Here is a 17,237-nt window from a genome sequence, read left to right as displayed (position 1 = left end):
GGAAACAAAAAGCTTCTGTACTTCAATGGAAAAAAATATTGTAATGGCAAACACTGACACATGACATTTCAAATATTAGGCAAAGGAATGTCTAAAGCAGACCAATTGCCACGGTTTAAAGTCCCCAAATAAATACATATGGGCATAGAGCGATCATACAGTGAATTTTCCATTCTCCATTGAAAATCCATGTCCAAATGCTTATGGTCATTGGATGAAGGTTAATAAGGTGGTCCAGCAGCCTAACAACAAGTTCCTTCACAGAAGGTCATGGTGCTAGAGGGGAAGAGTGTATTACCAAAAAAAAAAAAAAAAAAAAAACTTCGTTTTGTCCCATTACAAACTTGGGCAAAATAGACCTCTACTTGTTTGCAGAAGCCGAAGGTTTTTAACAAGGATGCATATTTAGATAGCACAAATCCATATAAACAAAAAGACTCAAATGGATAACTCACACGGTAGGCAAATGAGTCTCAAGAGCAAGAAGCTACAATTTTACCAGGAAAATTGGACATGAAGGAGGAATCTCATGCTTTCGTTGTTTTCTTTATGTGTAAGTTTTAGATTGAATTCAGATTCAATCAAAGTCCAAAGCCACAAACTTCTGAAATTGGTTGCCTGGCAAAAGCAGTAGTTCTCTACACAACCTGGCATGACGTAATTGTGAAATTCAGAACAATATTTGAGAACTTGAATTAAAGCTTTTTTGAATTTATTCATTTCAGGAAAGAGTACTAAAACATGAGAGCTGTCACTGAAAAGATAAACTAATACAACTAAACTATTGAATCCATAAAGGCAAGGATGTTGCAAACAAAATGCCATTGTTACTTTCTCTATTTGGCTTCCTCAAAAATTGTCATAAAGCTAAAGCAAAAGGAAAGAGTAAATAGTGAAAAGCAAAATCGTATCTTGTTAAAAGTGAGCCAATGGCTAATGCAACATCAATTACAACATAAGCGTTCCATGTAGAAGTAAATTTATGCAATTGTTATCCATAAAATTAATTTTTTCATTTTTATCCAAAAATATTATTTGCTTTTTGTATCAAAGTTCACCTTTTGCTTCCATAATCAAAAAGCAAGTAACAAAAGAAACAATCAAATGAAGCATTATATAACAAGTGAATGTAAGACTAAACTAACATTCAAAGAAAACCCAGTAACAACAAAAGCCCAAAAAAGAAATCCCTCAATAGAAAGAATATAAAATCAACCAACAAAAGGAACCATAATTCAAACTAGTTAACAAAACAAACATTCCCATTTACTGTCTTCAGGATTGCTTAGGTTTTTGACAATCAAATAAACACATCCATTTGACAAAACAAAGTTAACAGAAGAGAATAGAATGTCTCCCCGGCTTTCAACAATCTTTACACAAAACTCCTTTTAGTTTTGAACAAAACGGTTATTTAAATCACATTGAAAAAAAAAAAAAAAAAACCTCTGAAACAAATCCATATCAGTAACCTCAAAAACTGGCATTTGACAGTATGGTAATGCAACCTGAAACATGTTAAATCGAAGCACTAAGTCCATCTGTTCATGAGTCTGTGCAATAAAGAAATGGAAACTATAAAAAAAAATCATCCATGGCTTTAAATTGACATTGTAACGATAAAGCAAAGGAAATAAAAAAGGAAGGAAGAACTCATATACCTTTACCGGTAACCATGGATTACTTTGATTTCTTTATTCAATGCAGAGGTCTGTGGAAAATTTAAGCAGCATTTATCTTGATATCTATCCAAGTCTAACAGAGAAAAAGAAAAAGCAAGAACAACCAAGACACAAGGGCGCGGGCCAGTAGCTTAGTGCAGTGGAGTATGGGAAACGGAACCTACTTTTTTTCTTTTTTTTAATTTTATTTTTGAGTCACGATGCTTCCGCGCATTTGTATGTTTAGTGAATGAGCACTTTTTCGAATACTTATTATTGTTCTTTGTCGGTTTATTTGGTTGGTGATGTTTCACTTCTAATTCTTTTACAGTTTAATTATTTAATTATAATAAAAAAAATAATGTAAAATTTCATTAAAATTTTCATAGATATCACATAATATCATAATTTTAAATTATGATTAATTAATTAATTAATTACCCTATAATTATTGTAGATTATATATTTTTAATTTATTTTTTGTCGGACAATAAAAAATAATTTTAATTAAATGAATTCATAAATCAATTTAAGAGATAATATTTAATAAATTTTTAATTTTTAATTTAATATATGTAATCTCTTCTTTTATTTTTTATTATGATTTTTTTACACAAACAAATTATCGAATAATCCTGACTATATGACATACTAATTAATAAAAATAAAAATAATAAATTTGATTAAAAATTAGTTATCGGGTCTTATTTGATTATTGATTCTTTTCTTGTGATTCTTTTCTTGATAAAAGTTATATAGGCTAAAAAAAGCTATTTATATATTTGTAGTTAGAATTTAATCACAATACTTTTTTTTTTGACGTAAATAATTATATAATTATTCTATAATAGTAGGAATGTTTGTTTTACCTATTTTCCTTCATTTTGCAGTTGTATTTATTTATGTCATCATTTACCATTTGCCTTGCTTTCATATGAGCAGGCTTTTATGAATTCCCTGACCTAATTTTTTGGTCCAAAATCTAATACTATTGGGCTTATTGACGGGCGTTTCGTGCAAAGGAGTGGTTCATTTGGAATGAGCTATCTGATCGGCCCAATATCCATACCCTTCATAGGTCTGATTTTCTTGGCAGAAAAGAAAATAAACCAATGATAACCAATGGCCTCATCATTTGTTATCCTTCATAATCATAAAAAAGTTAAAAACCCATGAATTTTTTGTTAATATATATCCATTCATACTACTAAAATATAAGTTTAGTTGAATTTTTCTTATATTTTTTGTTATATACGTTAAAAATTACAATTTAAAAATAAAAAAAAATGAATTGCAGATATTAAAATTCAAATCTTAATTTTATAAATATCATTTCTTAAGATAATTATACGAAACTTATATGAGTCTTGAGTTCTTGCTTTTCCAAACATATAGTATGGCATATTCATATAAAAGATGACAACTTTTGCAATTGCAGTAGCATTTTCTATCATTTAACATCATTTATATATAGCAATATAATAGCTAATTTATATTAATTATTTCGTACTTCTAATAAATAATACTATATGTCTCACACACACGGTTAATATTCTTTCTCAGTACTAATCACTCAGTTATCTTCTAGTGTGAAACATTCATGAAAACCAAACTAATGTTTAGCTTGTCCCCATGAATGTAAACGAAAAAGAAAATGTATAATGACCGTATAAGATTAATTTTGTTGAGACATGGTTCCATTAATGTTAGACTAGCCCAATTCTCATGAGAAGGGACTCAAAGAAGACAAAAAGGCAAATAAATAAATGCCATGTATTAAAAAACTAAATGAAGAGAGGCAGCTGGAAGACTGTTGAAAAGCCTAAAAAGTGTAAGACAGAATCAGATCAGATCATCAGTTTCTGGTACAATGTATATGTTTAGAGATTTGGTGCGTGCTCATAGAATCAGGAAAAGGAATGGGATTCTTGGCCAAATGAAGCTTCCAAACAAGCGGCCAAGGTGTCGAGCCGTAACAAATTCTCATATATAGGGAATCAAGTCTTTTTACTTCTTAAAAAAGGAAAAGTACCCAACCCTGCATCCTTGATCTGGGAAAGGAGTTCATTACCCAAATAGAAATCTATGTTCATTTAATCTGAATTTCACTTTCTAATTTTAATAAATGAAAAAGTGTGCTCTGTTTTTGGAATTTATGCTACTAAGAAATTGAAAAACTAATAATATGTCACGCAGAAAATTTTCAATATTTTGTCCTTGAATGATCTTTTGAACACTTGAAAATTGTAATATTTAATTTATTAGACATTTTTGTTCTCATATCTCTTTTTTTTTATTGAAGGGTTTAGTTACGTTTCTATGATATGAGAACAAAAGGGAAATCAAAAAGAAAAAGCAGTTTCTAACTCAGCATATTCCTTTGAATAAACAAAAACATCCTGAAACATTTTGTTCAAATAGTAAAAAAAAAAAAAAAAAATACTAACGGAGGTTTTTAGTATTAGATTGTGCTTCTCCTTTTAATTAATTAGTTTTATATTCCAAAATGATATGTTGGTAGGGCTAAAACTATACTTTATCAAAGTCAATATACCAAAAACACTTAAAATTATGGTAAAAGCAGTCAATGAAAATTGTCATAGAAAAAAAACAAAAATGAAATGTAGAGGGCTCAATGCATGAAGGGATAAGATGGGATCTCAAAAAGCACCAAACTACGATTTACAGACGAGAGAAACCCTAACACAGTTCAGACGACCCCAAAGAAGAAAAAAAAAAAAGTGAATGGGAATATGATGTGCCACGTATTTGGTCCAGTTGCTTGGCTCAAGACTCCTGATTTTTTTTCTCCCTCTTACAACTGAAATAATGATGGTATCTCATTTCTTTTTAGCAATTTTTTGCTTATCGTGAGAAGCTCACCCAAGTACCCCTCTAGAAGATGTGATTGATACCTGCAACCGGCTGCTGTGGTTGCACCGAGTTGACACTTATGACAGCGAAAAAAGAGATAGTCAAAACCTTGGAAAAGTTACAAAGCAACAAGACTTGAAAGTTGAAACAGAAGGAAATAAACGTGGAAAATGCATGAGGCTGGGATTGAAGACGATCAAATTCTTTAATTTTCACCTATGTGGGAGAAATAGGAATTGAAGCTCTGGGTATTATCAATGAATGCAGTTGAGAGCAGGCTAAGGGTAGTTTTGTTCGTGATCCCAACAGCAGGTGAAGCTACCACATGATCCGATCTATCCTCAACAGAGAAGAAAGTTTAGATCATGCTGGCAGCTTCAACTGCTAGTGGGTGCACCGCTTCGTAGCATATTTTAATCATCCAGCTGATGAGCTCCTCAATCATCAGAGAGAGAAAAAGAGATTCAACTGAGTAATAGTCTGAGAAGGGGAGAGAAATAATGGGATAAATAGAGAGAGAGAGAGAGAGAGAGAGAGAGAGAGAGAGGGATTCGAATGCTTTTGGTGATTTCTTTGTCCATTATATATAATTAAGAGTAGTTCTGATGAAAAAGCTTAAGAAAAAATATATACTAGTATATTAAAACAAATGGGTTGCCTGTGCAGTGGTCCAAAATGAGACAAGATGAATATTATGATAGCTACGCCAATACCATGCAGGCAAGGCGGTGAAAGGTTCCAATATTAAGAGAGGAGGCCTTCTATCAGGTTTGGGTGGTTCACTCTATCCCTCTCATTTTCACCACCCCCCCCCCCCCCCCCCCTTTTTTAAAACAGAAATGGTAAGCACCATTTAGCTTAATCGCGATCATTTACATTGCCTACTCTTCTTTTTTATTTATTAATAATGTAATTGAATATGAATTTATATTTGATATATTACTTTTATTAATGATTAAACATAAATTTTTATTGTCTGGTGAGATAAATGACCTTAAAATATCTTTAATATATTCAAGATTTATCAAAACTTAATTTCCTTTCCAAACCACCGTGAAGATCCGTTTTCTTATACTTAAGCATCTCATAACTCTTAATTATTAACAATATCACGTGACTCTCTCTCTCTCTTCGATCGAATCTTCACCGGTAACTTTGATGGGTACCTTCTTTTCTTCCTTCTAAGCATCCATCCTTTGTTTTGGGGTGAAGACCTTAATTTATAATTCCACCTTCATAAAACATGAGATGCCATTTCATGACCCAAAAGGGAAAAAAAAAGATGCCATTTGCCAGAGGCTCGCTCCTCTTTGCATATAATTGGTGCCAACCACTTTGTAAAGGGATTGAAAAATAAAGAATGTTCAAGAACATAATCTTTGATTAAGCACTTAAGAGTCTAATTAATGAAAGTGAAAAGCAGTGTGATTAAGCTTGTAATGTACTATTTTTAACATTCTGTTTCTTATAATTTGTTTTGATCCCTTTGGCATATAAGTTTAGGCAGAAGGAACCAATAGAGGAATGCCAGAGTCATATCCATACAAAGGTATCTCAATCTGGAACAGGCGATCATATTCCAAAGAAAAGGTTTCTCAGAATTTGGCTCCAATGGGGTGGGAACAAAATCATTAATGACTATTTGTCTACTTTCATTTTTTTATTTATTTTTTATTTGTAAAAAAGTACCTTTTTGCATTTATATATTTGCAATTGTAATATATAACACACTTTCCACATTGATCTAGTACAAAAAATGTTACAAATAAAATTTCATATAAATTTTGCTAACTATATTATTTTTATTATTTGAACTTGAATCCTTTTTTGATTTTCTTAAATTTGTTGAGTTGGAAAGCGTATTCAATGTGATTAGTCGACTGCTAGATTAGATTGCTGTTAACACGTACCGGAAATAGTTTAGATTCCATGGATGATTTAGAAAGGAGGAATCAGCCGACATGGGCCACCTGGTTTTCTTTTTTTTTTTTTTTTTCTTGTTTGTAATAATGATAACTATCTATAGTTTTGACAACATTATTCGAAATGCTACAAGTGTCCATTCATGCTCTTTGTCCTTGAACCCGAAAGAAACATTGAATATTTACAAAGACAGGACGTAACATTACCACTTACACTTGGCTTAACCATCGATCGGCCAGTCCCAATCTCGATTCTCAGAAGGATGATTTTCTGTTTAGCCACAGTAACAATATTTAAGTAATTATAAAAAAAAGGAAGAAAATTCAATCAAATTTGGAAAACCAGGTTTACTTGAGGGGTTTAAGGCATGTTTGATTGGATTGTGAGAGTACAATGACAGACTAATTTGGTTCAGTACCCCCCCCCCCCCCCACAATACATGACTTTACAATCAAATATTTTTGAATTTGCATCTTATATATGTCCTTTCCCACTCAACAGCTTATATGTTTTAATTGTGTTTAATAACCATATAGCTGAACTTTAGAAAGGGTCAATCAGTCCAGCCTCAGGATATTTGTTTTTAAGCCATAATTCATAGCATAAATCGATCAGCAAGCTTTATCCATCCGTTATTATTTTAATGTAATGCTTGGTACAAGTATGATTTGCCGACCATCTAACCAGCCCGTTTCATTACTGAAACATATTGAACAATTGTTAAAACATTCCTAAAGAAAAACATGAAACAAATTAACTTCCTCTGCCCGGCATTCCATCTTTAGGCTATAATAATATTCCATCCCAGAATTTCATTGCCGGATCATCGACCATTACTTTCGACCCAATTACTCGAGTTTTCGTATCATTTTCACAATTGATTCTCAGTGGCCAAATTCGCCCCCTTTAATTCTGCCTTTCTTTCTTTGCTTGTGTGGGAAGCTACAGATTAAAGAAACTAGTGGCCGATACACTAGACATCATTTTATTTACCATTGCATATGATTAAGCAACCGTTTTATTTAGCATTTGACATGCATGTTCCCTACTTGACAAAACGTTCTATACATATACGTTATTAATTTTTTTATTCCGAAGTCACAAAAACACCGTTCAGAACATAGTTAAACTAGAGTTTTAATTTTGAAATCATTGATGGGCGGTGGTGAGTAAGACCAGTTACTTTCCTGATTAGACGTTCCTAAAACCATGCTATTAATGCACTAACCACCATTACTGTCTACAGCCTTTCAGTGATGGTAAAACGAGAGACGCAAAGTATTTAAAAAAAATGGGTGACAACTACTTCTAAATGAACCGTTATTTTACTAAATTTGCCCAAACATTAGTTTAAGTTAAATGATATTGAATATAAATTTATGTAACTCACTCAAAAGTTAAAATTGGTCCAATTTGTTTTACAAGTGGAAAGAAGATAGCAAAAATTTATATATGAATCCCTAGCCTTTAAAGGGCGATTAGACAAAGCACGAGGCCTAATGGCTAAGTTTTCTACACATTTGAAGAAATCTAAAGAGATGAATTCGTGGAGAAATAACAATTGTTAAACTAAACGTAAGTTTCTAAATAACCAAATAAGGTTACCTCTATAATTTATGGATTTAATTTCATTTTCCTAAATATAGAATTTAGTGAATGGCTTCAACAATAACATGCATTAAAAAACCATTACTTATAGTTTTCTTTTCATACCAACATACTCCCATTTGACTGTCAAACTGGACTTTGGTGAAGGGTAGGACCCAACAGTACCTAAAATTTATTTGAATCATCTATTTACAAGCAAAAACTGCATTCAAGTTTTACAGTTCCAATAACCAGTTGACATTTTGTTTTCTAATCTTTAGTGCGTAGCAGAAGAAAGAAGACCACAAAAAAGGTAGCCCATTTTATTTCCTGCTGTGTAAAAACGCAAGCAAAAAAGATAGGAAAATAAATTTCTTTACTCCCATTGGGTTCCTCCAGGAAAAGACGGGACTTTTTTTTCTCTAGATTTCGATTTCCCAGGCTCTTCATTGATGAATAGTAAATTAGTGATACAACATTACAGCTCTAGATATATTAAAAAGAACATGATCGTATGTCCGAAGGAAACACATGCTTAGACTTTGGATAACACTAATCGAGTAACAGTAGTAACAAAATTAGGAAGGGGAAATAGAATGCTTTAAAACTAAGGCCTAACCAGTTCAATTTACATCATTTGACCAGAAAAAATTGAATTTCGGGGACTACGATATGAAATCCTTCCATACGAGCAAGTAAATGTAAAGCTACTAGTAGAACACATGATCAGCTGGTGACATGTATCAAACGGAAGACATAAGACAGAAACAAAAGTTGGTGGAAAAGCAAAAGTTAGGAATGCGTGCTAGAGCCTTGACATTACAAAAAAAAAAAGGCAAAGGAATATACTTACACAGTCGTTTCTTATTCTTGCCCTTGATTTTTCTGGGGTGAGGGGTTGATTTTTTCAAGAATGTTTGGAACCTACTATGTCCCCAAGTAGGAAGAAGTGAGGCTGTCCGAGCATGACCTAGCTAAGGTTAGCAATACAGCATTAGCCTTGTAGACTTCACTCACTAACCGAAGATAGATCATGCTGGCAGCTTCACTTTTTCCCTTGTAGACTTCTCGTTTAGGATTAGAATAAGAGAAATGTTCAACTCAACTGCATTTTATAAATATAAGAACGAAGAATGTATATGTAGAAACTTGCTGGGATATTCTTCCATCTTCATGATGATATGGATTTAGAATAAAATTCAAAACACCAGAAGAAATGAAGTTTACATGTACTAGACTGCTAGATGAGATTGGAAGGAAGTATCTCCAAAATTTTAAAGAATTAGGCAAACTCTGTCTAGTCATGTGTACGCCAAGAAATTTTATGAAGTAAAACGATTGACTAAAGAGCAAGTGTATAGGTCAAATTTCGAAAGTTTTAAGAGAAGGGGTGATCCATATGGCTGAGTAGTAGAACTGGACATTAAAACATGGGGGAAAGGGACAAATAGTTTTTAACATAAGAGAAAGACCGCTTGACCAGGTAGGGCTTATGAGATAGTAAGACATGAAAAGAGAGAAGCACAATAAGGAGAAATATAACAAAGACAAAGCTATGAAGAGTAATTTTCTTTAAACAAAAATAGAAGAAAACAAACCCTTTTTTTAGCATTGAAAACCAAAGCTTATTTGGAGGAGAGGCGGAAGAAGTCCATGTAGTAGATAGAAAAGAAAGATATAGAAAGAGAAGAACCGACCCTTGCCATTCTACCTAAGAAAGAAAAGAGGTTTCCAGAAGAAGAGAGCGGGGAGAATGGAGGTCAGAGCGTGAGAAGCAAAGCCGGGAATTATTTAGAATAAGAGGGGTAATGTTAATAAAAAGAGAGAGGAAGGTAGCTGGGGTAGAAGAGAGATTCATGAAGTCATAACCCACCTGGCAGAACAGTGAAGTAAAAGAAAATCATGAGGACAGCTAAGAGAGAGAAGAGAGAAAAGCAAACAAAGGCTATGGACATAGATGTATAGTAGACGTAACAGGTGGTAGAAAATAGGGCGGCATGGCAGGTGGGGGCTTCTGAGCTCTTCTCTGGATACCCACACTGTAGTAAGCCTAGACTGGTATAGTATAGGAGCATAGGGTTCGTACGTCGTTTCCACTTCGTAAATTGACAGTTCCTCATCACTCATCAGGGGCAGAAGGGGCACAGCATTGCAACTATTGGGATCATTTCAAAAAAAAAAAAAAATTAAAATAACGCTACTAGTAACTCATTTTCTTTTAGAATTTCAATGCGTTTGGACTACGTGGGACCAAACAAGTTCACTTGTGTCTTTTTCTCACCTCTAAATTTTTTTTTTCTTAACCTTTGTTCAAAGTTCAGTTGTCAATTCAGGTTTGCTGGTGATTTTAATGCTTACTTCCCGTCCATCCAGACAAAAAACGATAATCAAAACCCCAACTATGTTTTACTTAATGCTCGTCTATAAGGAGAGTTTAGATGTAAGCTTTAGGGCAAGGAAACAAACGAAAAGACGGTGATGGCTAGCATGAGGTCATGCAAGCGTGAGGTCCAATGAGGTCTTGAATTTTGGACCGTTCGATCATCGTTTTTGTTTCCTAGCCGTTAGATCAATTTTAGAAGCACGCGTGATAAAAAATATGAGTGACCGGCTACCTAATGGATCTAAGACATAGGAAACCTGCGTGAGAGAAAAAAAATTTTTTTTAATGTAATGTTCGTCTATAAATTTTGTAGACGCTTAGCAAATAATATAACGCCACATTATTAATGAAAAAAAAATTAAAAAATTATTAAAATTAAATATACAAAAATTTTATAAAATTTAAAAATAAATACAGGAAAATTTTATATTTTTCATTAATAATATAACATTATATAATTCATTGATAATATATTAATAATATATTAAATATAAATGATAAAAAAATAATTTAATTTTGTTAATTTATCAAAATTTTTTATATTTTGTTTTAATTTTAAGTATCATTTATCAATCATTCAATCTCACTTTCATCTAATTTCTTTACCTCCTAAAGGAAAAAAAAGGAAGAAAAATGTTTTACCGCCTAATCGTAAGTGCGATATTTCTTTACAACTCTGAAGCCTCTGAATTGGAATGGATGCGACCTCAAAACCCCAAGGCTAGTCATGCCGACACAGGAGTAACACAATACAACTTCATATATAATATGAAGCCTTGCCTCTGCTCTCCAATTTGCTTTGAACATGTTTGCTATGGTCAAACCACCCTTCATACTCATTGAATTTTTATTTCTAAGCACACCTTAGAAAATAAAGCAACCCATTGTTCTCTTAATATTAATGCAAAAGGCTGCTATATGTTCCCTGATTCACTCGGTATTTCTCACATGTGCTTCTAAAATTGATCAAAATCGAACGGTCAAAAATTTAGACCTCATTGGACCGCACACTTGCAGGACCCATGCTCTAGGTAGTGCCTGAAATGATACAGTGGCTGCGTAATCACCAAGAAGTTTGAGCTAAAGGGTGGCTAAGGAAATCATGTGAGAGAGAGAGAGAGAGAGAGAGAGAGAGAGAAAGAGGATGACAGAATCACGGAACATTAAAGTATGAAGATGCGAAGATCAGAGTGGAGTGATTAGTGAAGGTGAAGTTTGGTACGTGTTAACAATGCAATGGTTGGCTTCTTGGCTTTTGCGTCTTTTTCCTGTGAGTTTTCATTGCATGCTCAATCTTTTGGACTATTCAGTATTCATTTTCTTCTTTATTCAGTATTCAAGGCTCCTCAGTCCTACTACTTCTACCACCCTGTTCAATTCTAACTATTGTACTGCTCAGTTTTCTATGTTTCTCGTTCCATGTGGACTATCCAGTTTTCTAGGGTTCCCCTTCTCCTGAAGCTTCGCCAAGGTTGCAGATTTTTGTTTTTCTTTTTATTTTTTCTCCATGCCCTGAAATTTTATGAGCACATGGGTCTAGGAGATTCAGTTCGTGGAGCTGGCGTGGCCCAGCTTGTTGCTTGCCTGGATATAGTAACTAACTAACACAGTACTTCCGCTCTCCATTCTTAATTCTAACTCCATGTAAATGCCTTATTAATAAAAAAAAAATGCCGTACAAATAATTGATTTTACCCCTTATTTTTCATTCTAAAAACTCATGCTCAGATCACCAGGATAAGCGACATTTGTGTTTAAGACTAAAAAAATGCAAGTTCCAAAGAATTCCTTAATCTTAATGATTGTTTATTAAAGTATCTATGCTTTAGAGACTTGACATACTTATAGAGCTCAAGTTTTATAGCAGAAAAATATTTTTAGGATTATAATTTTGAAACTGTTGATGAATAGATAAATCCCTGCAAGTAAATTTATGTTCTTACAAGCACATCCATTTAACCAAACTGACTATATCTACCGCCTATAAGCCTTTAGCCCAAGTAGTAGCCTGGATAGAATTTTAAATGAAGATATTATTATTATTATTATTATCTTAATTCTATTTTCATGTACCAAAGCCAAAAAGAAACCCAATCAATCTACTCAAGCGATTTAAACAAGGGCAATCATCAATATCTAAGTAGTGAAAGCGCAAGAAACCCAATTAAGGAGCAGCTTTGTTTTGCCAGCTAGTGTAACTTTTGATTACCTTTATGTAGCCATTTGCATATAAATGCAGCAGCTAGCCATGCTGCCCATGCATCTGTATCTGACTCTCTGAAGAAGGAAGAATTGCTCTGGTCCTATCAACTGTGAATTCCATAGGGTGTCTTTCACCATTATCCTTTGGTACATAAAGTGCTTGATGGAGATAGAACCGGCAAATCTTTTGTGTATTCTTGGTATGATAATACACTACAATACTCATTGCAACAGCAAAAAAGAGGTTAGTTTCAGCTCAATATGAAACATAGCCAAAGTTTCAGGATGTTCGATTTTATTCGAAGAAAGAGTTTTCCCTCATAAGAAACTTCGTACAAGACAAAACGGGCACCAAGAAATCAAATTGATTTTCGAGGGCTTTACACGCAGAATTGACACCCAAAATAAAATGTATTAACTTTATCATATAATCAGAGGCCCTCACCTTCAAAACAACTCAGCCTCTTCATTACAATGATCACGTTCATGATCTATCATCAATCATCATTTTCCATTTAACACAAGTGGCCACTTGCCTCAGAGCAGAACACAGGAGATTGATTGGATGCTGACCAGAAACTATGGCAAGCAGATTCACTGCATTTTCATAGGGTAAATGATGTTAAGGTTTTTATTAATACTCTAGGGGAACAGGAGTAAAAAAATTATCTACAATCTTTTATTAGTCCATAGTTTCCAATCGAGTTAAAATCATAATTTACAACAATTATGAATCCGCCGTGGCATGAACAAAAATGGGAACCAATGTGCTTACAGTCATCCCTTTTTAGGCACTTCTTGTATCAGGGCACACTCAATTTCCATCAGAATCGGGGCTCTATCAATGCCTCCTTACAATTGAATGATTAATTGGCAATCCTTTTAGCAGCTTTGGCATCTCAGGCTTAAACTGGGCCACTGGGACGATGAGATTCATGAGAATAATTCTGTTCTTAGCAGACTTGAACCAGAAGGGGTGATAAAAAGAACCATGGCATGATCATTTGAGAGTGATTCCAATGGCTACAGCATGAATGAAGATGAAATGTCTATGACTTAAATCATTTGATATAACATTTACCAGAAATCCCCACAAGAACAAACCCCACCCTCAAAATGGTGAAATCTATTGGCATCCCTCACAACAAGTTCCCGTTCAAAGAGTTTTGAAACTAGCTTACAAAAAGTATGGCAATCACCACAGACACGGAGATTCTTTGTAATCCGAATGGGAGTTCCCTCAGCAGTCTTAAGCAGACCATATGCAATCGCCAACCTTTCACTGTGCCCATACAGCATCTTAACTTTCTCATTTTCCTCAACATTATGGGGAACAAACTTCGTTTGAGCCACATAACCTCCTTCCTTCTCCAGTTTTTCCGTGATTTTATCCAATTTTTTGCTTATCTCAAGACATTCTGGATGAGACTTGTCGCTTGCCATGAAAGTATGAATCCTGCTCCCCACCTCAATCCAACTACATCCAGGATTTTTCTTCAGACCTCTCTCCTTCATTCTCATTCTAATTTCTTCAGCATCTTTACATCTTCCTCTTGCTGCAAAGACATTAGAAATGAGCACATAATGTCCAGGGTTCTTAGGATCTAACTCCAAAAGTTTCTGGGCAGCAATTTCTCCTAGTTCTTGGTTTGAGTGAACTTGGCAAGCCCGAAGGAGTGCACACCAAATTTCAGCGGTAGGTTGCATCTGCATGCTTTTCACAAATTCAAATGCCTCTTCCAAGCAATTTGCCCGACCAAGGAGATCAACCAGACACGCATAGTGCTCTGGCCATGGTTCCAATTCATATTCATATTTCATGATCTCAAAAAGTCTTCTACCTTCATCAATCAATCCTGAATGACTGCAAGCATATAGAACTGACAAAAACGTTACATGATCTGGAGTGAGGTCTTTCTTCATCGTATTGAATAAATAAATAGCTGCTTTGCCATGGCCATGCATTCCATATGCATTTATCATACTTGTCCACAGGACTAAACCTTTATTTTGAATAGACTTAAATACCTTGTATGCATTCTCTACCATTCCACAGCGAGAATACATATCCACAAGAGAGCTGGCAATGGATCCTTCAAGAATGAAACCTTGCCTGATAATAAAGCAGTGGATTTCTTTCCCATTCTTCAAGGCAGACAAGCTGGAAGCAGCAGAGAGTGTGCTTATTAATGCTACAGAATCAGGCTGAATATTAGTTTTGTTCAGGAAGTGGAACAGTTCCAGAGCTTCATTAGAGAGCTCATTATGGACATATGCAGAAATCATGCTTGTCCAAGACACAACATCTTTAAACTTGATCAACTCAAATGCTTGCACAGCATAATCTATGTTTCCACACTCTCCATATACATCAATGATCATATTTTGTAGCACAACATCAGACAAGCCTCTTCTCATAATGTAACCATGAATTTCTTTCACTTGGGACACGCATGTCAGTTCACTACAAGCAAGGAGTACACTACCTATCATCATGGGATCAGCATCTATACCAACTAGTTGCGCTTCTCGGAACAATTCAAAGGCCTTTAAACCATTATTGTTTTGGGCATAGCCAGCAATAACAGTAGTCCAAGAAATCAAATCTTTGTTGGGCATCCTATCAAAAGCATGGCCCATATAGTTCGCACAACAACACTTTGCATACATATCTATAAGAGTATTTCCAACCTGCAAATCTAAATCAAACCCATTTTTTATTGCATGAGCATGCAATTCCATTCCATTCAATAAGTAACCCAACCGCCCACAGGCTAGAAGGATGCTTATCATCGTAACATTGTCAGGTTTTTTACCAGCATTCTGAAAATCATGGAAGAAATGCAAAGCTTCACTGTACATACCATTTTGGATAAACCCTGTAAGCATAGAATTCCACGCTACTTTATCCTTGTTACACAATTCGTTAAAAGTTCTCACGGCCTCACTCATCTTACAACACCTGACATACATGGCAACCAAAGCACCAGCAACATAAACATCGGAAAGCTGATTTGATTTCAAAACAGCAGCACTTATCTCCTTACCTAATTTCCTAAAGGAATAATCCTCACAAGCCTGAAGACAAGCAACAAAAGTATAAGTATTTGTGTCAAGACCAGCCTTTTGCATTTCCCTAAAAAGTTCCAATGCTTCCATAGATTTTCCATTTGCAGAATATGCTGAAATTATAGAATTCCATGACACAACATCATTTTTCTGAGCCATTCTCTCAAATAATCTCCTTGCAGCCCAAAGGTCATCACATTTCGCATACATAGCAACTAAAGAATTGGCAACACAAACAGTAGAATCATACCCAAGCTTGACAGCCAGGCCATGAATTTCAGCACCTAAAAAGAGATTTTTAAGCAAACCACAAGCTTTAAGCAGAGAAGGAAAACTATAAGCATCAAGAGAAACTCCCAAAACCCGCATTTCTTTATAAGTTTCAAGAACTCCCAAAGGTTCCCCATTAGAAACATAAGCTCCAATCATAGCATTCCAAGTAAAAATACTTCGTTTACCCATTTTATCAAACACTTTCTCAGCACTCTCAACTGAGCCGCATTTCCCATACATAAACACAAGCTTAGTTCCTAAAAACACGGATTCAGAAACAGAGAAAGATTTTATCATGTGGGCATGAATCTGTAGCCCTTGAGAAAGAGCTTTCTTGCCAGCGCAAAGTTCAAGAACCGGGGCATAAGTCTCATCTGGGTAATGATCATTGAAGGAAACCGTGAGTGATTGAAAAGCTTCCATGAGATTTCCTCGCAGGCAAACGTCCTTTAAAGTATTGGTTTTGTTGGGTTTATGAGGAAAAGTTGGGACTTGGAGAGGTGGGTTTATTTGGGTTTGGATTAACATAGTGGGGTGACCCAAAACTGAGGAGGAGTTATAAGTGTAGAAATGAGCGAAAGGAGTTGGCACTAGAGAGGACGTGCATGTGAAGATGAGGAGCGGCGTAGGATAAGACTGTAGGCGCATGATCAAAGTTTGTGGGTTTTTTGCGCCTTTAGTTTTATTCTTGGTATATTAAGACCATGTCCTTTTCAGACACGATAAATTAGAATTCTAATTTTTTTTTTACAAACAAAAGAAGATAGATTGGAAATCACAAGGATCAGATTTCCATCTTTGAATTTCGTCTATTAAATACGTGCAATTTGCAAAACAGAAGCTGATACGCAAGTATACTGTTCATTCACTGGGGGTTTTTTTTGAGTGATTCTACACACGCTTCTATTTTTTTTTAAGTTCCTTTTTAAAAAATTTTTAAATAAAATTATTTTTTCATCCTTCTCATTTCAATTTTAGAACTTTTAGATATATATTTCAATAAATTATATAATTTACTAAAAATGCAATATAATAAGATATAATTTATCAAAATTTCATTATAAATTAGATATATATTTCCAATAAGTTATATAATTTAACTAAAATGCATATACAATAAGTAATATAATTTATCAAATTTTCGTATCTAATAAATTTTAAAAAAATTACATTTAAATTTAAGAAAAAAATTAACTAAGAAAAAATATCGTATAAAAAATTTTAAATTTTTAAATATGTAAATCTGAAAACTTTTAAAAATTTTT

At 34.1% G+C, this 17,237-nt stretch overlaps 1 protein-coding gene across 1 annotated transcript; it reads right to left on the bottom strand.

The window, feature by feature from the left end:
• Positions 1–13,607: 13,607 nt before the first annotated feature.
• On the bottom strand, positions 13,608–16,831 carry OTP86 (Tetratricopeptide repeat (TPR)-like superfamily protein). The gene has a single exon (XM_022902563.2). It carries the CDS (start codon positions 16,618–16,620, stop codon positions 13,708–13,710), a length of 2,913 nt encoding a protein of 970 aa, XP_022758298.2. The 5' UTR covers positions 16,621–16,831; the 3' UTR covers positions 13,608–13,707.
• Positions 16,832–17,237: the final 406 nt, after the last annotated feature.

The sequence above is a fragment of the Durio zibethinus genome, chromosome 21, assembly GCF_047325235.1.
Source record: "Durio zibethinus cultivar Kanyao isolate XHJ-2024 chromosome 21, ASM4732523v1, whole genome shotgun sequence".
Lineage (NCBI taxonomy): Eukaryota > Viridiplantae > Streptophyta > Magnoliopsida > Malvales > Malvaceae > Durio > Durio zibethinus.
The sequence above is the reverse complement of the archived record's forward strand: the minus strand, read 5'-3'. Positions and strand labels throughout refer to the sequence as shown.

Excerpts from the sequence above, each read along its gene's own strand:
- OTP86 (XM_022902563.2), bottom strand. The coding sequence starts at position 16,620 with ATGCGCCTACAGTCTTATCCTACGCCGCTCCTCATCTTCACATGCACG.